At 40.2% G+C, this 22,500-nt stretch overlaps 2 protein-coding genes across 3 annotated transcripts in view; one reads left to right on the top strand and one right to left on the bottom strand.

Annotated features, from left to right (window-relative positions):
• Positions 1-2,175, top strand: part of LOC133993778 (actin filament-associated protein 1-like 1) — an 18,816-nt gene extending 16,641 nt beyond the window's left edge. Inside the window, exons 16-19 of the mRNA XM_062432856.1 lie at positions 15-182; positions 329-495; positions 1,040-1,165; positions 1,303-2,175. Coding sequence (XP_062288840.1) covers positions 15-182; positions 329-495; positions 1,040-1,165; positions 1,303-1,326 — 485 coding nt within the window. The 3' untranslated portion in view covers positions 1,327-2,175. The remainder of the gene's footprint in view (positions 1-14; positions 183-328; positions 496-1,039; positions 1,166-1,302) is intronic.
• Positions 2,176-3,194: 1,019 nt separating this feature from the next.
• Positions 3,195-20,992, bottom strand: fgf13b (fibroblast growth factor 13b). Of its 2 annotated transcripts, none has more exons than XM_062432861.1 (5): positions 20,787-20,992; positions 10,159-10,269; positions 7,855-7,958; positions 6,294-6,492; positions 3,195-4,530 (listed from the first exon to the last, which is right to left on the bottom strand). In XM_062432861.1, the coding sequence occupies exons 1-5, from the start codon at positions 20,833-20,835 to the stop codon at positions 4,391-4,393; spliced, it is 603 nt and encodes a 200-aa protein (XP_062288845.1). In that variant the 5' UTR covers positions 20,836-20,992; the 3' UTR covers positions 3,195-4,390. The 2 variants fall into 2 exon arrangements, with proteins under 2 accessions (XP_062288845.1, XP_062288844.1); XM_062432860.1 differs by lacking the exon at positions 20,787-20,992 and adding an exon at positions 10,786-10,987.
• Positions 20,993-22,500: the final 1,508 nt, after the last annotated feature.

Below are 22,500 nucleotides of genomic sequence, written 5' to 3'. Positions count from 1 at the left end.
GTTTTTTTTATTAGATGTAAATCACTATGCACGCTATGGGAAGACACGTGCAGAGGAGGACGCCAGGCAGTACCTGACACAGAAAGAGGAGCTGGAGAAGCAAAAAGAAAAGCTCAGAAATGCACTGATTGCCCTTCGAAAGGAGAAGAGGGAACTGAAGGAGAAGATGAAGAGTGGAACAGGTCAGGGACAAAGCACACACACTGCGCTGTTCAGAGCTCTGCTTCGTAGCAGTACTAACTGTGTGTGTGTGTGTGTGTGTGTGTGTGTGTGTGTGTGTGTGTGTGTGTGTGTGTGTGTGTGTGTGTGTGTGTGTGTGCACGCGCAGGTCATGGTGTGGAACAGCGGTTAGCCGAGCTGGAGACACTGTGCAAACAGAAGGAGGAGGAGAGGGTGGAGCTGGAGCTCAGACTGACAGAGGTCAAAGAAAATCTGAAGAAATCACTGGCTAGAGGAGCACTGGCCCCTAATACTGACACCAAGATCAATGTCACGGTAGGCAGCACAGACAGAAACTCTTCTGTATAATTGTTAAAAACAATTAAGATAAATTCAAGCGTTTTAGGAAGCAGCCATATCTATCTATACATACATATATACATACATATATATATATACATACAGTACCAGTCAAAAGTTTGGACACACCTTCCCATTAACATCAATGAGAAGGTGTGTCCAAACTTTTGACTGGTACTGTATGTATATGTATATATAGATAGATAGATAGATAGATAGATAGATAGATAGATAGATAGATAGATAGATAGATAGATAGATAGATAGATAGATAGATAGATAGATAGATAGATAGATAGATAGATAGATAGATAGATAGATAGATAGATAGATATGGTGGATGCCTGATTCTGAAAGTGCGATTTTGTGATACTTTTTGGCATTTTATTGCTAAATCTCTATATATTGTATCATTTCAGATTTTCACTATTTTTCTGAAAAGAATTGTCACCTGACATTTGTGTTTGTGTGTGTCTTGGTTTGTGTATGTCTTGGTTTGTGTATGTCATTGTGTATTCAGGCACAGAACAAAAAGGCTGAAAAGGTTTACAGTGAGACTGTACCGGTCAACACAGCATCCGAGCTTCGTAAACGCCCTCCGTCTCTTTGCGCCTCCTCCAAGGGGAACGTCATGCAGAAGGCAAAGGTAGTGTGTGTGTGTGTGTGTGTGAGTGTGTGTGTGTGTGTGTGTGTGTGTGTGTGTGTGTGTCTTTGTGGTTTTGTAACAAAAACAAATGTATGTAAGTGCTTTTCTCACTTTTTGCTGTCTCTCGTGGTTTTCAGGAGTGGGAGTCGAAGGGGACCTAGACTGAACATAAACGGATCGACAGATGGACTCATGGAGAGAAAAAATGAGCTGTGACAGAAGGATGTGTTAGAGACAGGAAGGAGAAAGAAAAACTGGCACTGAAAAGAAGAAGATGAAAGAGAGGAGAAGGAGTGCAGACTGACGCATTCATTGCTCCCCTTAACTAAAGAAAAAGTGGAATTTTGGCAAGTTTAGGCAGCATGGTTCTGCCTCAACCACTGTAAATAATACAGACTTGACTGTTGTTCCAGTACAGTATTAATGGGGATCGCTATGATCGTGAAATATATATGTTTCTGTGTGTTTGCATGTGTGTTTGCTTTTGCAGAAGCCTGCAGAAAGCAAAAATGTGATCATTTCATAGAAAAGCAAAGGGAGAGAGAGGTCATCAACACTGTGTGTTCAGTTTGCCCGAAACGCAGTCACAAGCAAGACTTTCTGAGTCAACTGAGTATTTTACCAAAACTCACTGGTTTTATTCCATTTATTAAATGATACTTGTCAATACAAAATTAAAAACGAAAGTAATAAATTATTATTACCTTAAATTATCTTTATTAACGAGAGAAGTATTATACATCTTCAAATGTGTATTTAAACCATTTGGAAAGCATATCGAGTATGACACTGTTACTGGAACCAATGAGTAATGTGTATTAATGCAATGTGAAACTATTAGATTTTAACCATTATATGTGTATTTTTTCATATTTGACTTTTGCACTTTATCTTCTTGTATTTTGTGATGACACCAATGTTCTTGTACATGAGCTTTATTGCCCTCTTAACAGAATCATTGAAGGATAAACCCCTGTCTGCTTCCCTTAAACACACATGTTGAAGTAAAGAATAACTTTATCTTCATCATCTTTGTCTACTGGACTATTTTTGTCTTTGGTGAATAGTTTCAATGAAATTTGCTGCATTGGATATTTGTGTCTATGCCTGGTACTTCCTCACAGAATAAGTTGTTTCAGTATGAAACCAATAGCAGCATCATGTTCTGCCATCTAGTGGCTACTTAAATTATAGCATCCGTTTTATCATTCTTGACCATACCAGTAGGTTCTTGACACAGTATGTCCTAATTAATTTCCAATTAAAACTTTATTACAATCGACAATTTTAAAATACCATCATTAATGTTTGTAGCATACTGTTTCTGCAGTTATTATACAGTAAATTAACAGTTTGTAGGCTTCCATGAGAAAAAACAATTAGTTTACATTTTTTCAGCTGTCAGCAGATCCTGCATTTTCTTGTGTGCATTGCATTGTGGGAGAATGTTGCTCATCAAGGACACACTTAAAAAGAAAGAACATTTAGTATGCTTACTAACTTCTTTCAGTGTACTTGGTCGCTCCCCAATATGAACAAGTTACATATTCAGAACCTGCTTTGAAATAACTCAAGGCAGAAAAGTTCTGCTGCACTGATCTGCATGGATTGAAATGTTAATTTAATTTAATTCACCAAAATTACAAAAAGAACATTTTTGAATTTCTGTTCCATGGTTTTGAGATTTCAATCTCCTTCCAGCACAGTGGGGGTGAATGGAATTTAATTTGTGGTGCACAGCCCTTTAAGAAGACATCAGTGTCTTTAGAAGCAAGTATGAAAATACTATGAAAAAAGTATGAAAATCTTTTTTTGTGATTGTAATGAAGTGACAGGAACAGTTATCTACTATTCAAATACTGTAAACTAGACCTGAAGCTTTTCAGCGCAGCATCAGTCCAGGTCCACATTAATAAAAAATAACAAATAAGACAAGACAGTCACTTAGCTTCTATAGAAAGAGTTTATTTAGTGCATTTCTAGTTTGTCCACAGCAAGAACCAAAATATTAAGTTAAACTGTGCTCCCATTGGTTCACCAAAGTTCTGGTCCAACACCATTGGTCCACTAATGTTCTGGTGCAATACTATTGGTCCAGTAGTGTTCTAACACCCTCACATTGGTTCACTAGTGTTATGGTATGACACTATTGGCTCACTAGTGTTCTCTTTTGGTCAGGAACACTTTTGACCAGAATAAAAGGACCTTCAGCATGCTGCTACTGAGCAGAGGTCCACAAGCTTCCATGCAACAACAAACAAACAAACAAACAGCAAGGGACAACAACGACAAACGGAAAGATAAACAACAGCATTGCTTGTAAGAAGTAAGCATGGAAGCATATACAGTAAACCTTATTTTAACCTGCTAAAGCCCTCAGGAGGTTTGCCTGATATACAACAGATCTTAAAAAGGTAAAATCCCCCCCCAGTCACATGCGTCCGCACACACTCGCTCTCACTTGCCCACACACACACGCAACTCACCTACTGCAAGCACAGCATGTACTCGACCACTCACACACACACACACACACACACACACGCACACACACACACACACACACAGGCGCACCTACATGCAAACAAATGATCAATCCTTATAAGTGTACAAGGATTACGTTCGTTTTAAAAATATGACTTAACCCCATGAGCTCTGTGTAAACATAGCGTACAGTAGAATAGATAAAGACCTTCTTCCTTCCTTTCTGTCATTCTGTAACTTTCTTTCCTTCTCGTCTTTTCATAGCAATAACTAAGTTAATACTTGGACTCTTTGGTTCTCTGTAACAGTCTGTTTATCTGACTGTGTGACTGACTGATTCTCACTATCCCTCGTTTCTCTCTCTCCCTCCCTTGTTCACTATGGATATAATACAGCAGGAAGAGTAGTCAAGGGAAGAGATTCACAGGTCCTGTCCTTCTGCAGACCAGAGCAGCAGAGTAAGACGGATTGATTGTCCTTGGTTTATTTACATCACAGTCAGTCACAGTGGGCTCCGTGAAGTGGAAGAACACATTCCGGTCCTCCTTCCTCTTCTCCTCACCTCCTCCTAACCCCTCACCAGCCTGATGTGTGGGCATGTCGGCCTGAGATCTGTGCATGTGTGAGTGTGTTTATGTGTGTTTATGTGTGTTTATGTGTGTTTATGTGTGTTTGTGTGTGTTTGTGTGTGTGTGTGTGTGCGTGTGTGTGCGTGTGTGTGAGGTGTGAGGGGTGCGGGGGCTAGGATAAGTCATTGTTGCTTGGCGACTTGCCTCCGCCGTTAAGTAGGGCCGAAGCACTGCGACTCTTGGTCGGCGTGCCACTGCCTGACCGTGAGAGTTCTGTCAGATCATGGAGGGACGGCTCCCTGTACATGGCCACTACAGACACACACACAAGACAAGCATCATTAATTAAATCAATGTTATTAGTCTGAATCACTCAGATTTGGTATGCACAGTCTTGCTATTGGTACATTTATCTTGCACATACTGTAGATAACTGAGAGGTAATCAATACTGATTTCACAATAATGAAATAATAATATTACTGTCGGAGGGGAATTCCTGCAAAGCTAAGTTTTAATATGTAATATAATGCGTGGGTGATGATCTCTAGTCAGTGATCTGCATAAAATAAACAGCAATAATATTCTCTCAAAAAAATATATTAGATTTTCTTTGCATTTTCTCTTTTTTTCCCCCATTTACTTGAAAGCAGCGGAATAAACCACAACACTGACATAATATCACATTTCCATTTATGTGACGAGCCTGCTGCCTATTTACATATCCAGTAGATAAGGAGCAGCAATAGCATTCATTTGGAATCGGGATTGTGTCCACCTGATGAATGTAAATTCCAATAATCACCAATAAACACACTTTTCTGTTGCTTTCCACCAACTCCCGAGGGAAATATCCGACTCTTTAGCTGCTAAATAATCCACTTTGTAAATCTGAAAGCTGCAAATTTGTCATTTGGTCTTGGGAAGGTAGTGTACAGTGGAGGCAAAACACAAATGTTGGTTGCCGGACAACCAAAACAATGAGATGAAAATGCTATTAAGCTCTGCAGAGCTGAGGGGAACTGCAGAGTCAGGCGATAATTCTCTGTGGGTTCACCACACAACGACAAGTAGACATGTGGTCCACTGTTAATATGGAAGTATTGATTATTGCTGCTTTAAAGACGACATCCTGATTTATCTACATGCACCATCTTTGTGTTTCTCTCTATTTGTGCATTTCTCATTTCTTTATGTCCAAACGTATTTTCACTGTTTGTTTAGATTGCAATGAGGACTGTCTTGCGTTTACACCTTATCTTTAGGATATGCTTTCATCTCTGTCTGCTGCCATTTAAACCAGGTCTCCCTTGTATAAAATCAGGTAAATCTTCTAACATAGTTCTATAAAGGATGAGTTCAGTTTTAAAAATAAGAAAACAGGTTTAGTTTGCTACTGAATTATTTTCAGGTAATTCCACATGAGAGATTACAAGATTTATTTATGTCTTGTTGTCTGTGTGGTTTGAAGAAGATGCAGCTCAAAAAGGTGATGCCACATATTTCCATGCAGCAATCAGACATAAACAATGTAAGAATCTCAGTCATAGCCTGAGGACAGTGGCGGTTTGTTTGATTGTGTCACCAGGGAGACCCCACTGTCGATCAAATCTTACAATCCCGCACCCACAGCCCACAGAGATTCTTGAGAGTTACACTTAAATAATTAAGGATGTATTTTCTAATGTTAGCTTTGATGAATATACCCTCCATACATTTAAAATAAAAAATGAAAAAAAACAGTTTTGAATGATAATTAAAGTGATGTTTGCTTGTTTTTTCATTTTAAAGGCTTGTCAGAGATCAATCTTATTTTACTGAAAAGCCCATTCTCAATCTCAACACTTCTATAAATTGCATATTGAAACAAGACTGGTTTCCAAACTAGTTAAGTTGTCAGAAAGTCCTGCTCATAAGTCTTTAACTCAGATTCTCCACAAAGAAACATTCAAATGATCGTGTTTTAGACATGCATATAAAGTTGTTAAAGTTTAAGAAAAGTATATACTGTATCTGCAGAGTAAAAGTCCCCTTCAGTGTAACGCTGTGAGAAGTGGTGAAGTGCAGCTATCTTACCTTTGAGCGGTTTCGGTATGAAGTGTGCGGCGGCCTTGTTCTTCTTGACGTGGTTCCCCTTCATGATTCCGCCCTCCTTGTTGAGTCCCAGGTACCAGGCCCGGCCGGAGGCCTGCTGCCGGTACAGCATGGAGGAGTAGGTGACGTAGTAGTTCTCAAACACTGACTCCTTGAACTTACACTCTGGAGTAAAATGTTCCTGTGGAAAAAAATGTGACACATAATCAAACAAATTATAAAAAGAAAGAAGACAAGACGGTGATTAAGTAGACATGGAGAGATGAGGGTGTTAGTGGTGGAGACGGAGGGGCGTTAAAGAGGGTATAGTTTGTAAACTCCATTAAAAGTGTTTGATCGTTCTTCCGTATCACTATCAGTCTATTCATCCATCAGTTGATCCGCTCTTTGAATCATTATCGCAGCCAGGCTTTAGTCTCTGAGAACAAAATGCACCAACTTAGGACAGCTGACATTTGCATTTCCTTATTCCTGCGTATCCATAGCAACCGGCTACTCCCTTGAATACCAACCAGCCCACTGAGAGAAAGATGGTGCCCATGCAGGTTGCCGGGGGAAACGGAAAGACACAGAAAGAATGCTCTTTCTCTATCATCCATTAATCCTGTATGAATGTTTATTAGGGCAGATTTTGTGCATGCGTGATCTTCAAGTAGATTTACTGAGAAAAGAGATTTGTGTGTATATATCTGTAAATATTCTGTGTGTTTGGGTTTGTATTGTGCATTTAATATCAGATGGGAAGATGAACCAACTGATATTAGTGTTATGACTGAAGCCGACACCCTCAGAATAACAAACCAAAGCATCCAGGACTGGACATGATGTGCCATATATGGTAGTGGTAGACGTGCCTGCACAGGCGTATCAATGTGGCTAATATTACATCCTGTTATGTGCCATTTTTCTATTTCCCCTCTGTTAGTTTTCATCTGCAGCCTTGTTTAGATTGCAGGAAGTGCACGTTATTTTTTGTTGACTCTTTTTCATTATTACCTCTACACCACCCACCATCAGTGCTCAAGAGCTAAAGTGAGCCACTTAATGCATTGCACTGCAGCCAACCAACACTGCCTTCTGCCCTGTCTCAGAAAATATATTCACAGTTAATGTGGTGTAAATCTAGCTGGGAAAAGCGTAAAAGCAAATTTCAGGAGCCTTGTGTAAATGGGCGCAAAGTAATCTTCCTATCAAAGACTGGCTGGAGGGAAATAAACAAAAGGAGTCTGGAGGATGATCTGAAATCAATCCTGGGAAGCCACATATCCACACATATCATTGGACAGATAAGGAAGCCTCGGGCACTGGATTATAACACCTGGTGGCAGCACTGGTTAAATTATTGATATGATGATAGGATCATAATGATAGACTGGTCACACTGAAAGCTGCTGTTTCAGCACTCGAACCGACCCAAAGAAGAGCTCTTTAATGCTCTGTGATGATGATGAAGATGGCATGTGTGTGTGTGTGTGTGTGTTTGTGTGTGTGATTGTGTGTGTGTGTTTGTGTGTGTGTGTGTGTGTCTGTGCATGTGACCTACAGAGGTGTAGAGAAAGCCTTCATTGTTCATCGCCAGGTAGAGCTTGGTCTGGACGCCCTGGATGGCCACCACACGAAGCCCCACTGGGATCAGGTTGAACACAGCTACATACGCACAAACACACACACACACACACACACACACGCACACACACACACACGCAGCAAACAAACAAGAGCTCACACAGTGGACACAGAGAGAAACAGAGAGAAAAAAAACCCTCATCAATATCAATGTAGCGTCTGGTAGGATGACACCTCCATTTTGCCAAAAAGAACCAATATTACAAGGTCACTCAGGCGCTAAGGTTGCTGAGTTACACTAATGATTTAGTGCCTGGTGTTAAGCACTAAATCATAAAAGGGTAAAAATGATCAAAAGACATGCAGCAAAGCAGGGACTGGTAAACATTTGGTAGTGCAAGGACAAGTTTAAACAGAAAAGCCGCAGAATGAGTGTTAACAGCTGTCTCTGATATCCACTGTCGACCATTCTTTTACCAATCAATGAATCAGTACTGACACAGTAATGAGAAATGTCCATCACAGTTTCACAGACAGTGGCATCTTTAAATGGCAAGACCCAAAGACATTTAACTTACAATGATATAAAATCTGAGAAAAGCAGCAAATATTCACAATTAAAAAAGAAAGTATTTGACATTTTGTGTAATAATTAACTGAAATGATAATCAAAAGTGTTCAACTTATTATTTCATGACTCATTCCTTCTGTGTTTTTGAATACATACAAGGATATTCCCAGGCTTACTGATACTGCAGTGTTCAATGACTGTTTGTGTTTTTTTAAAGCACGAATCATAAACATAAGCTACTTAAGCACCGCTGAGTTGTTTGGGCTCCACACTCTTAATACGTAACAGAGAATGTGACGTTAAAGCAATGACTGTCAGATTTAAATTCAAGGGATTTACAGGCATGTTTGGTGAGCACATAAAGGATCTATACTGTGCTTTAATCTTCATCATAAACATATTTTTAGTGCACAGTAAAAAAAAAAAATACATCAAAAAACAAATATCTATTAGATTTTTGCTTTTGTTGTTGTTTACCCAGTGCTTTGCACTTAGTGGGCACAAGCAATGTTACAATATTGTTCCCACAGTATACAGTTTGCTTTTTAGCAGGAGTGCACTGTAATTATTCCAGGCAGTTTGATGAGTCAGGCCCCTGTTTAATTACATTGATTTAGCCAACCATGCTCTTTATATGGAGACATGAATTACATGGATTATCCATTCAAACCCAGCACAGGCGGCTGATTTCATGTGGGTGGGCGTTTACATGATGTACACACCATGTAATCATCCAATTAAAGGATACTTCCTCTGCCCCTTGCATCTTGCCTCTTTGCACATAACACAACAGTTGGTGGCCTGAGAAGTAGCAGAGATTAATGCGAGATGCTGGCAACGCCAGCTGTGCACGAGAAGGAGAGTGATTGCCGTCTGGACCACAACAACAGAATTGAATTAGCCTTATCAATCACACGTTGGTAGGCTGTGTGTGTGTGTGTGTGTGTGTGTGTGTGTGTGTGTGTGTGTGTGTGTGTGTGTGTGTGTGTGTGTGTGTGTGCGTGTGTGTGTGTGTGTGTGTGTGTGAGAGAGAGAAAGAGAGTGACAGCAAGAAAATGTGTTCGCTAGTTAAGTTCGATCACATGTTTTTCAAGCTTTCAGAGATTTGAGCATTGCACTGTACGTCCTGCATATTAATCTATTGCTTCCAGAAGACATTTACACAGATAGACGACCATGTAGCCGCCTGACATTTATAGGAAAAGCACGCTCTAGTTTACTAATTCCATTAACACTTGACATGTTGCAGAGCGACTGAGCACAAATTCCCTCCTCAGACAGATTTCCTCAGGGCAAAACTTGTCTTAAAATTGGATTCAAAGTGGTTTTGGCTGATAACTCCAGTCTGAACTAAATAAGCTCTTGTAAGATACTTAACCTTCAGTATATTGTGACACTCTGTACCTTTAAATAATAGAGCTATATTATTCCTAAGAATGCAATAAGAAAATTAAAAGAAAGGTTTCAGTCTTTACTGTATTGTATGTTTATCTACGTTTATACTTTTACTGTATGGGCGCTAAATAATGTATTTGCTTGATATGGAGACAGAGAAGCAGTTTACATGCATTTGAAGATTACATTTATAACATTTACCATGCTTGGAGAAACATATTTGTTTTCCATAACTTTTGAAAAAGAAAATCACTGGTTATGGAAAAAAATGGATGGTCAGTAATATTTTCTGTATCTCTGAAGAGTTAGACTTACCAAAGGTGCTGTCTTCATCCTTGGTTCCATCAATGGTGCCATCAGGCTGCATCTGCAGCTGGAAGCCCTGGCGACTGGAAAGCCTGGTCACAATGCCCTTTAACTGGGGCTCTGAGAGGAAAGGAAAGGGGAGGAGACACATGAACTGCATTCATTCCTTATTACTGTCATGTGATACATCACATCCAGCAGTCTTCAAGAAGCCGGAAGTGTCAGAGGAGGAGAAGCTGTTTGTATTTTCACTGGGCCTTGAGGGCCCAATATTGATCCGTAACCCCTTGTACATCAAGGCTCAAATACATTTCAAAGAATAACTGACGAATGTAGTATGATGGTAAGAACAGCTCCAGCTCTGTTTACTTTAGGATCCTGTTTTCTGAGATCTCCATCAGTTATCACAGATACATGCGGTTGCAACAATACAAAGTTATTAACATGTGATGTTTGTGGTGTCATGCAACAGGATTAACTCCTGAGCCACTGCCAGAGGCACACTATCCATGACTGATGAAGTGATGAGAGAAATGGTGTTGGTTGGTAGTGATGAAGGTGGTGGTAATGGTGAGCATGGTTGAAGTGGTGATGCAGCCCATGGATTTCCCACTTCTCGCTCCCCCGCCCTCAGACCTGGTGGTCGCCTTCTCTTCCGTTTCTTCCTCGATCCAAACAATTTGACACGCGAGAACACGTTCAGCTTGCTCGGCTTCTCGTTTGTGCCTTTGCTATTGCTCGGGCTGCCACTGCCACGGCAAGCATTAGCCTTCTCCCGCTCCCTTGCCTGCCTCTTCTGACGGATCAGGGAGCTGGCGATAGCCGCTGCACGGGACATGTTCCCCCGGTGGAGTGAAACAAGGCTGTGCGTCCCGGGTGGGAGGGGAGGGGAGGGGAGAGGGGAGGGGAGAGGGGGGTCGCGGATAAGGAGGTGGGGGTGTATGGGGTGCGGGGACTGGGGAGGGGGGTCTACACCACCCACGTCTCAGTTCGCATCACGCACCGGCCGCTGCAGCCTCGCAGATATCCGTGATATGAAAAATCGTCCAGAATGCTCCATCGGTGCGTCCGGGCGCCTCATGGAAGTCCTTAAACAAATCCAGTAATCTGCCCGTGAGTGAGCGTTAACGACGCCGCCTCACATCGCCCCCAAGGGGTTTGAGTGGCAAAAGCTGTCTAATTCCCCCTCTGGCGATCCTTCTGGCTGTCCCGAGAGAGTGAAGAAGAGAGGGCGCGTGATGATCCAGTCCCGGTCCAAGTAGCGAATCAACAGCTTATAAACCGGTGCGAACGACACCGGGTTTTTTTGTTGATGACCACTGCAGCTGCTGCTTCCTCTTCTCCTGCTGCTGATGCTGCTCTGCGCCGATCCCCCGGTGACACTCCGCTCCTCGATGCTGTCCGTGACAGAAATGCAGCAACCGGAATGTTTGTCAATGAAACAGCTTGTGGCTGGTTCAGTGGGAAAGGGATCATGATGCAGCCGTGCCGTTCATAAAACTGCTGCAGCCCTGCAGAACGAGGAGGGGGGTGGGAGGGGGGGTTGGAGGAGAGTGTGTGTACGTGTGTTATGAGTGTGTGTCTGAGGAGGTCGGATTGGGTTGGGGTGTGATGAGTGAGTGAGTGTGTGGTGGTGGTGGTGGAGGGGAGAGGGTCGGGGCAGCTCTTTCTCATAGGGCACCTGTAGCCTTGTGAACCCCACGTGGCATGATATTTACGTGTTATGCTGAATACTGATGTGTGATGGGCAGGGAGTAGAAGAGAGGGGTCGGGAGCTAGGGGGGTTGGTGGGTGTAATATAGAGGGAGGGGTGAAGAAAATAAACAGAAATAAGAGGGAGAGAGGAAACAGACAAGTGAATGAATAAGAGGAGGAATAATGGGAAAGTGGGGCAGAGGAGGGAAAATGAGATATTGAGTGAGCCTGAGAGAGAGAGAGAGAGAGAGAGAGAGAGAGAGAGAGAGAGAGAGAGAGAGAGAGAGAGAGAGAGAGAGAGAGAGAGAGAGAGAGAGAGAGAAGCCTGTGGAACAACCTACAAATGGATTATGAAAAGAGAATGATGAATGAAAGAGAAGAGGAAAAAATAAAGGAAGGACAACAGTGAGAGAGAGAGAGATGTATGTTGAATTTGGGAAAAAGAGAGAGAGGACACGGGAGAGAGAGAGAGAGAGAAAAGAAGAAGAAGGGAATATCACATATATGACGAGACGTTGGGAAAATTAAGTGAAATGTGAGGAATGAAGATAGAGAAAGGGTAACTCAAGTATCTAGGGGATGAGAGAGAGACCTATGAAGTGTGTGTGAGTGAGAAAGTGGAGAAAGAGAGGGAGGGCGAAAGGAGGGGCTCTCATCTTTTGGTGCAGAGGTTTACCACTGCTGAAAGGCTGCAGCGTGCCAGAAAGAGGAGATGGCACGCTCCTGTCTGGATGTCCTTTTTCAGATGTTACCTTTTGCATTGGCACCATAGCAGAGACATACACACACACACACATACATACAATCAACACCATCAGCCACTCCACGCATGTTGGCCGGCCACCAGCAGCCCCCGCAGGAAAATAGATGCACAGCTGTCAGCGCAAGATATATCTGCAATGGCGCATGGCTACTGCAACTCCAAGTGGTACAGAGGAAGACAAAGGCGGTGGACAAGGAGCCGTCTGACTCGCAGCAGAGGTCGACCTGTGGCACCTGGCGCCAAACAGCAGGCAGAGCCGGTGCATGCTGTTCTCCAGTGGGAAAGGTAGTGGAAATCGATGAGTGGAGAGCAAGAGGATGTGGTGAGCAGTAAATTACATGACTGGAGAGGAGGTGAATTCAGTAAGCTACAGCCCACCGTGAGCATCAGCCTGTTGGAGGGGGAGGAGGAGGAGGAGGAGGAAGAGGAGGAGAAGGTGATGGACTGTTGACAGAAACTGAGGGTCAGGACCCGGTCACTGAAGTGGAGCCTTTAGCCTGTCACTGACTGAAGGAGTTGAAGTTACAGCCATGGCCTTCGACTTAGGTAAGACCTTTGTCAATGTGCAGATAACTATAGTTTAGGTCTTACTGTACAATTCAAGCTGTTTATTCCAGCAGAGAGAGACACAGAAGACTTCACAACCACTCTGTGATGCCATCTAAAAAACATACAATCAATGTAATGAAATGACTGAAAGCTACAGTAGGTCTAGTCCTTCATCTTTTATTAATGAGATCCCGGCTTTTAAACCCACACCACGTGTCCTTAAAAGCAGAAGCCAGTAAAGTAAACAAGGGCTTGAAAAAAATGTAACAATATAAGCTGTAAGGTAAACAAAACAGATACAAGGAGAGTCTGAAGGGACATGAAACAAACACTGTTGATTCATGATTCACACCTTTTGCTTTGAATCGCCACAATAACAAATTCAAATGTTACAGAGGAGTCAATCAATAACTAGATCAATAAGGGTCATCTAATGAATATGCAACCAAACAACACAGAGGGAAGAATTAGTATAAGATTTGTTTCCAGGATTAAAAACATATCCCCGTTATATAATGAATCGTTGATTAATTACTGAATGAACAAATCAAAGTGCGCACATTACATGCAATTAGAAAAATAAACATGTGAGAGATTGTTGCAGTGAAAATAAGTGACTTAAAAATTAAACCTAAACTGTTGCATGGAGTCTATAATCTATGGGTCAAAGATTTGGTTGGAGCTATGTTGCGCCCCCTACAGGCAAAAAGACGTTGGAGAAGAGGGAGTTAATCACGATAGAGAAAACTACAGTATATTTACAGCACATGCCCAGAGAGTGAGAGTCTTTATGAGTGTGAATCTCCATCTTACCAGGAATGCCAGTTAGAGTCTAATCAACCCATCAGCATACAGCAACATACACAACAAACCGCTGAGGCCTTCAGAAAGTAAAGCAGGATACACTTCCACTATGAATGTGTGTATCCATTAAATAAGCTGACGTACACTACTCCTCAATACGTTTTTGTGAATTTTAGTTAAGGTAAAATTTAAGGGAAAGTTGTTTTTGTTAATGTTATTTTGCTATTGGATAGGCCTATATTGTAAGATTCCGATCCACAGACCGACAGCAGTAAAGGTTTGAGTCCAAGTGCAAAGCGCCGATACGTTTGATGCAAGGTCTTTGGGGTATTAAGTCATGTTTAACCAGTGAAAACAATTTATTTTTGACGCCTCCAATATGTGACCAAAAGTACAGCAGGAGCTGTCAAATATTTAAATTTATTTTTGTGCTGTTTAATATGGATTTATTCTCAAGGTCGCAGTGGATCCAGCAGAATAATTTAAACTACAAGACCAACCACAATGAATGTTTACATGAGTGTTAAAAAGTCCTAGCAGTATTTGATAAACATTTTTTTTTTCCCTCTCGGAATCGGTTCAGTTCAGTTTAGAGGCGGCTCATAGGAAGGGCGCGCCCGCAGCTGTTTTCAGCACCATGGACAGCGCTTCAACTTTAAATGGAGTTAAAACCCATTTCCTCAAACTATCTTAAAGAGATTAAATTATTACAAACAAAACTTAACTAAAGTGAAAAGTTAAGCATCTGAAACCACCTGTCCCCATAACATCATTAAGAATATTAAGGCAATATTTTTACAAGTTCTATTTAATACTTCCCAAGAGTCTGCTCACTATATCTAATTATATGTTTATCCAATTTCCCTTATAACCGCCTATTCCCAAAGTTATTACACACAGAGTGCCGAGTTACGCCGATACTCGCATTGCTCCCTTTAGGATTATTCATCACTACAGTCCGAGTCCAATTGGGTTATATTTTGTTCCCTCTGGTCCTACCTGAGGTCGATCGGCGGAGAGGGAAACTCATGCTGCGCCCGTGCTGCTCAGGAGCTTTGTGATCATGACTTCCTGTTGTGCGCTGCACGACGAAAAGAGGAGGAATTACCGAAGTTCAAACCAGAGAAGTCTCCACGGTATTGGATCCATTAAGGCCGCGCACATGGCGTTGACGGGAGATCATTACAGAACATTAGAGGCCATTAAGCCGTTGGAACCGGTCATTAATGATTCATCTCGAGGCCCCGCTGATCTGGCACAATAAGGGAGGGAGGGAGCCAGGAGCCTGTACCCAAATCCAAGGATCTATCGAAGAAGTAGTGTGTGTGTGTGTGTGTGTGTGTGTGTGTGTGTGTGTGTGTGTGTGTGTGTGTGTGTGTGTGTGTGTGTGTGTGTGTGTGTGTGTGTCTGTGCGCGTGCGATCTACAGTAAGAGAAACTGGACTGTAACTGTCAACTTTCAGGGGACACTAGTGGGGCACATGAGCACATATTTAAATGATTGTGCTTGTCATGAGTCTGTATTGGCTTCCCATTAACCCCTGACCTTTATATCCAAAGACCTGAACATAACAGCCATACAAATGATTGAAGACTTTATTTCCCTTTGTCAGATTAAATATCTTTACTGCTTTATTCTGTCTCACTTAAGACCCGTGCACTGTGTTGCTTTACATTAAAACTGTTACATTTAAACTAATTTATTTACATTATTAGTTAATTTGCTCTTTGTTTTTCAATTAATTGATAAATCACTTAGTCTATACAATGTCAAAATATAATGGAAAATACCTATTGCAGTTTCCTAAAGACCATGGTTATTGCCTTTGTTTATAACAGACTCTAAAACCTAAAACTAGTTCAAAAGCTGATAATCAGATAGCAGTAAAAACTGAAACATGGCATGAATTGCAGTACACTTGATATAACTCTTGAGTAAAGCTGCCTCTATGACTGTGACTCAATCATCATGCACAGAAACATCAGAAAGCTACTTAACAAAGAGGTACAAGTAAATCCACAGCAACACTGACTGAACTAAATCTGGTTATTTGTCTAACAAAAGAACTAACTACCTCAAAAATGGTCAATTTTAATATTTGTCATGATTGATAGTCTCAACACAGCAATTCATAACTGTTGTCGTTGCCCTCAAACTACATCTAACATCCTTTTGTTTACTATTCTGATTAAACCCTCATTACAAACACCTCCTGTGCAGCCGAACACCATTCAAACCCACATTGCATTAGTTCAGATTCTAGTGGAGACCCTAAAGTGTATAAAATGATTCTGTTTGAACCAAAAATACAATAAAATCTACAGCTTCTCTGAAGAGCTGGAACAAGATGGTACAGACAATAAAGAATTTGCTGATTTGGAAAAAAGGTTAAGACTCCCATCATAAATAACATTCTTATCTAACACTGTAATTTCCCAGCTTGGGATCAATAAAGTATATCTATCTATCTATCTATCTATCTATCTATCTATCTATCTATCTATCTATCTATCTATCTATCTATCTATCTATCTATCTATCTAACTATCTATCTATCTATCTAACTATCTATCTATCTACCTATCTATCTATCCCTATCTATCTATCTATCTATCTATCTACCTATCTATCGATCTATCTATCTATCTATCTATCTATCTATCTATCTATCTATCTATCTATCTATCTATCTATCTATCTATCCATCTATCTATCTATCTATCTATCTATCTATCTATCTATATATCTATCTATCTATCTATCTATCTATCTACTGTATCTATCTATCTATATATCTATCTATCTATCTATCTATCTATCTATCTACTGTATCTATCTATCTATCTATCTATCTATCTAACACCTTGGCAATGAAAAACCAACAGAATGTCCTTGTTTTAGAGGAGTTTAGAGAGAAACTCACACAGTACACACACAGATAAACACAAGCCTTCAATAATGGCTTTGCACTATCTTTCTCTCAGTGGGTCTGTGGGCTATCCTCAATGAACGCCATCCCAGCACATTACATAGTAACCACTCTCTGAGCACACCCAATACTGCCAGTCCAGAATTACACCCAGTCCATACGGCCACCCATAACTCTACATTATCAGCCCATTATGTTGTTGTGCTGTTACAGTGCTTCCTGTGAAGCGGCCTGTTAAAACATAACAGCGTTCATATTACTGCGATGATACAGAAAGTATTACAGATTGCAGCAGATACTGCGGTACAGCAGCCAATAAAAGCAGTTGAAGACAGTGAAGCAGGATGCTGCTGGAGAAAATGCACATTCAGCATATTGAGAAGTGAAGCTAGCAAAGAGAAGAAACATGAAAGTCATCTGAAGAAAAACTTATATGAAACAAATGCACTTTTCATTCTGAGTTTCTAAACCTCTGAGGTAAAAAAAAAAAAAAGCAAGTTTCCAGATAAATAATGTTACTGTTGTCTTTGCCCACCTAATTATATCATTAGACTATGGCTTCCTGTCATCAGGGAATACTGTAACCCTATTAGATCAAGCAGATGGATTGACTGTGTCACTGAGTGCTTGTTTTCTTTCTTTCTATCTCTCTATAAATACCATGATATATCACTTTAGATTTATATAAACACATAATGCCTCCCAAGAAAGCTTTGTAGCCTTGACTAGATGGCAACAGGTACGTTTTGTCAAAGTTTCCCCGGCCAACAGTCTGGGCAGGAAGCCCATTTTCAATCACTGTTTTCTATATTTAAAAAAAATCACTGTTGTGCTTCGAAGAGTATCAGATTTCATTCTTGTCTGACGTTGGACTAAACTGTTAACACGTTAGACTCCAGGGTTATAGTTCGGATTAGGGTTAGGGTTAGAATCAACTCAGTCAAATGGGCGGATTCAAAGGTCTGGACCCAGGCAACTTCCATTCATGAATGGTGATTCCAATTATCAGCCACTGGATGGCGCCATATTGACAGCCTACAGGTCAAAAGGAGGAACTGGGAAACAATTTTGTATCATGTTCAGTTAGAGGCTATAATGTGTGTTCAGATTAGGTGGCAGGTAGACATAAGTGTCTGATAAAAACCAAATAATAAACATTGTAAAATGTTTATTTGACTTTATGGCCGATGACTTGCTGACTACATGAAGAGATAAAGCATTATTGCAGTGAGCACTCCATCACATCTCTGTGACATTTCTATTTTTATTTGGACTCTAAAACTGCCAGGAGCCCCAGTTTATGACCTCGTCTACTGTGGTATATGTCAGGACAAAAGATGGTTGTCACCAGGAGCCATAACACATTTGCCATGATGTTTTCCTTTTTTCCTCCCATGACATCACAATGTGTCAAATCTTCCACATTAAACGGCTATTTCAAGATAGAGCCAATTTGTTCTCCTAGTGAGTCTTAAACCAATGAAACAGCTCAGGGTAATAACATTAATTATGGGAAGGGAGTCATACTGAAATTCTTCTGTTACTGACATGTCATAAAATTAATTTCTCAAATGAGTTATGATTTCATAACTTTTACAATATTTATCATAATAGCAATAACTTCCATAATTACAAGAATCTTAAATTATGACTTCTTATTCCATACATACTGTATGTCTCATTATTATGAATTAGTATATCATAATTATGAGAACCTTTTTAATTATTTAAAAGACATATATGAGATTGGAAGTCATATGTATGAATATCACCTCATAATTATAAGAAATATTATATTAATAAGATAATAAATCTCAATCATGAGGAAAAAAACACTTAATAAAAGTGGTGGAAATGCAGTTAATTCATTTGAAAAAGAGTTGAATAAATGTAATAGTAAACCAGATCTGTAAGTTTAGTGCTCATTCGTGCAGTCTTGCTGACATCACTACATCAGTGAAAAATCAGATGTGGTTCAGTGATATATTGGATGGACTTTAATTGTTAAATTAAATGTTGACCTCTGCTGCCACCTTGCTGTGCCACAATCAGGGTTAATTAACAACGGCGTCTCAATGGTCAATCCGCTTCTGCTGCTTATTTGTGACAGAGAGAGAGAGAGAGAGAGAGAGAGAGAGAGAGAGAGAGAGAGAGAGAGAGAGAGAGAGAGAGAGAGAGAGAGAGAGACACTAATAGTTATAATCCGCATTTAGAAGTCTACCATCTATAGGAACAAGATGTTAATGAGTTCACGTTCTACCCAAACCTAATCCTTAAGACCACATTTATACAGAAAAAGTGCACAACTCTGTGCAACCCTGTCCACCTGAGAGAGAGACGGAGTCATTAATGAAGATATTTAATCAAAAAGCACTTTAGACTTAACAATTTTAGAAATCATAAGAGCAAACAAAACTGGACTCTTGTGTCATGTCTTTGTGACACAGCATTTACCATTATTGTTTATTAAAGCCTCAGTAAGTGCTCAGTAACAGTTTTTGTCAACTTTCTGACAGTTTATTATTACATTATTTTTTATTATATAGCTGAAAAGTCATGATCATTTCCAATTATTTTGAAGTGGTCCGCAATTTACCTCAAGCTAACCTTACTTCAAATGTTCAGTTTTTATTGAGACTACTTTCTGGTGATCTTGTAGGCTATCGGGCTTTATACCAGAAGGTTTAGTATTTTGTCCACATGTTGAACAATGACAACACCACAAACTATAGCTTCATATATGAGTTGAAGGCTTCTCCCTTCAGTGTCAATAGTAATGGAACAATTATACGTTTTATAAGATCTTCATTTGTTACAGGACTGCTGGGTTCCTTTACAATCCACAGGGGTTATTGTTCTGGTCTATCGGTGCATATATCATCTTATAAATCACCCCCCTCTTATTTATTGGCCTGGTTTTATTGGTTTTTTTCTGTTTATTGATGTGTTTCTTTATGAGTAAAGGATATCATATACAAAAGAAACTCCTGCAGGAGTCATAACCTCCACTTGAGATCAAACAACCAATGTAAAAAATAAATAAATAAAATAAAGTCAAGTACAATTTTATAAGTTTAGGAGTAAAAATACTATATGTACTGTTCATGGTATGAGAAAGACTCTTTGAATACTGTGATACTAAATACCTCTAAATTCTACTACTGATGATATATCACACTGTAAAATAGGTTGGGATTTTTTTTTTCTGCATTCCTGCACGTTGCATCCCTTTGCTTTTTTGTGAATGAATGTAGGTGTGTAATATAGATAGCCCTACAGTACATAATTGCGCTCAGCTTGTGGGCAACTCCCTTTTTTTGGTCTCCATGGCAATGATAGTATCCCAGTTTCCATTGCGGTGTGTCGCGCGTCGATTTTATTGCTGACCAGAAGAGAGAAAATTAATTTGTGCATGCACGCGCCACTGAAATTACATTTGAGAGCCAAAAATGCTTCAGCAGAGGAAATCATAGCCTGTCAGTAATTTGACAAGCTCGACAAACGATAGGCTATAGCCTACTGAATGTTTCATCTTGAGCAGAGTGTAATATAGGTAACCCCACCATGCATAACCCCACTAGGACCCATAACCCGTGCACGGTTTGTGGGTCTCCTCCTATTTTTGTGATAGAGCTGAAAGAGACAGCATTAGAAACACAGATATAATTAACACTCTGAACAGCAGCATCATTTATGAATAGGTTTACGGTTAAGTATCCAGCGTATGTTGCCTGTATGCTGTGTGTGTCCCCGTGTGGACAACGAGAAGAGGTCAGTGTGCTGATCTCAGCATCATTGCAAAGGCTTGGCCATCATTTCCTCTTTCTTGCCATCACAGTAAAGTCTTGGTTAAAAAGCGAGCAATATTACACTTGACTTGGGTTCATCATCACTCACCTCTGGCGGCATGGTCTTTATCCTCTTTGCCTTTGGTTTTTCCACTCATGGAGCTTCGCCGCCGTCGCTGTTATTGTTGAAAATCAAACTTCAGGTGAGAGTTGCAGGGTCACGGTTTTACTTTTTCATCTTCCTCTGTTTTTTTTTTCTTTTTCTTCCACCGTATGGCAGTCTTAAGTCTCGCCCTCTTTCTGTCCCGTCCCTTCTTCTCTGAGTCCCTCTCTGCCTCGCTCTACACAGCCCGACTCCGCATGTGAAGCCGCTGCTCTTCTAGTGTCACCATACACAGAAGGAGCGCTCCCTAACGTGCGCGCGCAAAATCTCCACTCGCACGCGCACACTGAGGGACAAAGAAAGATGACAGGAATATGTGCACATGCAAGACAATTAAAATAACTGCTTTGGTTTAATTAGACATCCTACACTGATTGTTAGAAGGATTAAATGTAGTTTCTAATAAAGCATAATTTATAAAGGATGCCGTGGCCTAACTAATTCATTAATGGTTAATAAATAATGTGCTAATGCTGCACAGATCTGTTATAAACAGACACTTAAAGTCTCTGTAAATGCTGAAATAGACTTATAAAGTGATCTCCCATGTGGCTACAGTAGCAGGAACCACATTTGACTTGGAGGGTCAGCATAATTACAAGGTTGTTCTTGATCCAATAAATGCGGATCCACCTGCAAACTCAGCAGTCTAACAATATGCAAATTAGCTAGTTTATTGATCAGTTAATCAATTTGTGCTGGAAAACGGCTTTTTTTATCCATGTAGAAGTAGGATACACTGTATAGTACATTTAAACACATGACAGTGTTTCCAAATATGTTGCTTCTCCAGTGTGTCTGTGTTGAAGTTTATCCAAAGTCTCTTCGACAATTGACAGTCAATAAAGTGTCATACTTGTTGTAGTGTATAGTTTCTTTTGCTTGAGGTAAACATTTATATTTAGAATTTTGCATTGAAGAGTTATGGCCTGTTAAGTGCATCAGGCCATGCCTTCAAAATTTTGATAACCAATTACAGACAAAAAAAAGCGCTAGATGTTTGAGGGCCATCTAAATATGGTATGTAACATGTTTGGTGAGGATTGGATGAAATGTCGGCCAAAAAAACCCAAAAAATATATTCACAAAAAAATCCAAAATGGCAGAAAAATTCTATCTATATCTATCAAATCGGCTTCATCCAAGAAAGCAACAGTACAAAAATGTTTCTTTAACATCTCACAGTTCAGGAGTTATTAGTTCATATATGAAATGCTTAATAAGTGACCACATGGTAGCGCTATTGAATACATGCTTTAATACATGCTCTACTATGCTGAGCACATCTCCATGAGGCACCTGTGTACCAAGTGTGATTATTTTAGTATAGATAGTATTTGAGATATTAATGAATATTATGCACACTTCTATAGACAGCCATTCAAAGTAATATTACAGGGGGGAAAAGTAATATCTCAAAAACCTTAACAGACATCAACAAGAAAAGTGACACAAATGGAATTAGCCTTATAATTATATTGTTTGTATTTGGTCATGGGAAGGCGAGCCAGATAATACATCATTACTGGTGTGATCTACTTCAGCCCTGAGAACATCTCTGTTTTTGAAGATTAAGTTGCTGGGAGTAGTCTCAGCAGGTAGGCTGATGCATTTGTACTGTTGTTTGGCTTATATGTATTTGGACTATCCTAATAGACTC

Source organism: Scomber scombrus, chromosome 14 (assembly GCF_963691925.1).
Source record: "Scomber scombrus chromosome 14, fScoSco1.1, whole genome shotgun sequence".
Taxonomy (NCBI): domain Eukaryota; kingdom Metazoa; phylum Chordata; class Actinopteri; order Scombriformes; family Scombridae; genus Scomber; species Scomber scombrus.
This window is presented reverse-complemented; position numbering and strand designations above follow the sequence as displayed.

Bases quoted from the DNA above. Each gene is read 5' to 3' on its own strand.
- fgf13b (XM_062432860.1), bottom strand. From the start codon at position 10,987: ATGTCCCGTGCAGCGGCTATCGCCAGCTCCCTGATCCGTCAGAAGAGG. The intron at 7,959-10,158 runs GTAAGTCTAACT...GTGCGTATGTAG, and splicing joins GGATGAAGACAGCACCTTTG to CTGTGTTCAACCTGATCCCA. The intron at 6,493-7,854 runs GTAGGTCACATG...TTTTTTCCACAG, and splicing joins AAGGCTTTCTCTACACCTCT to GAACATTTTACTCCAGAGTG.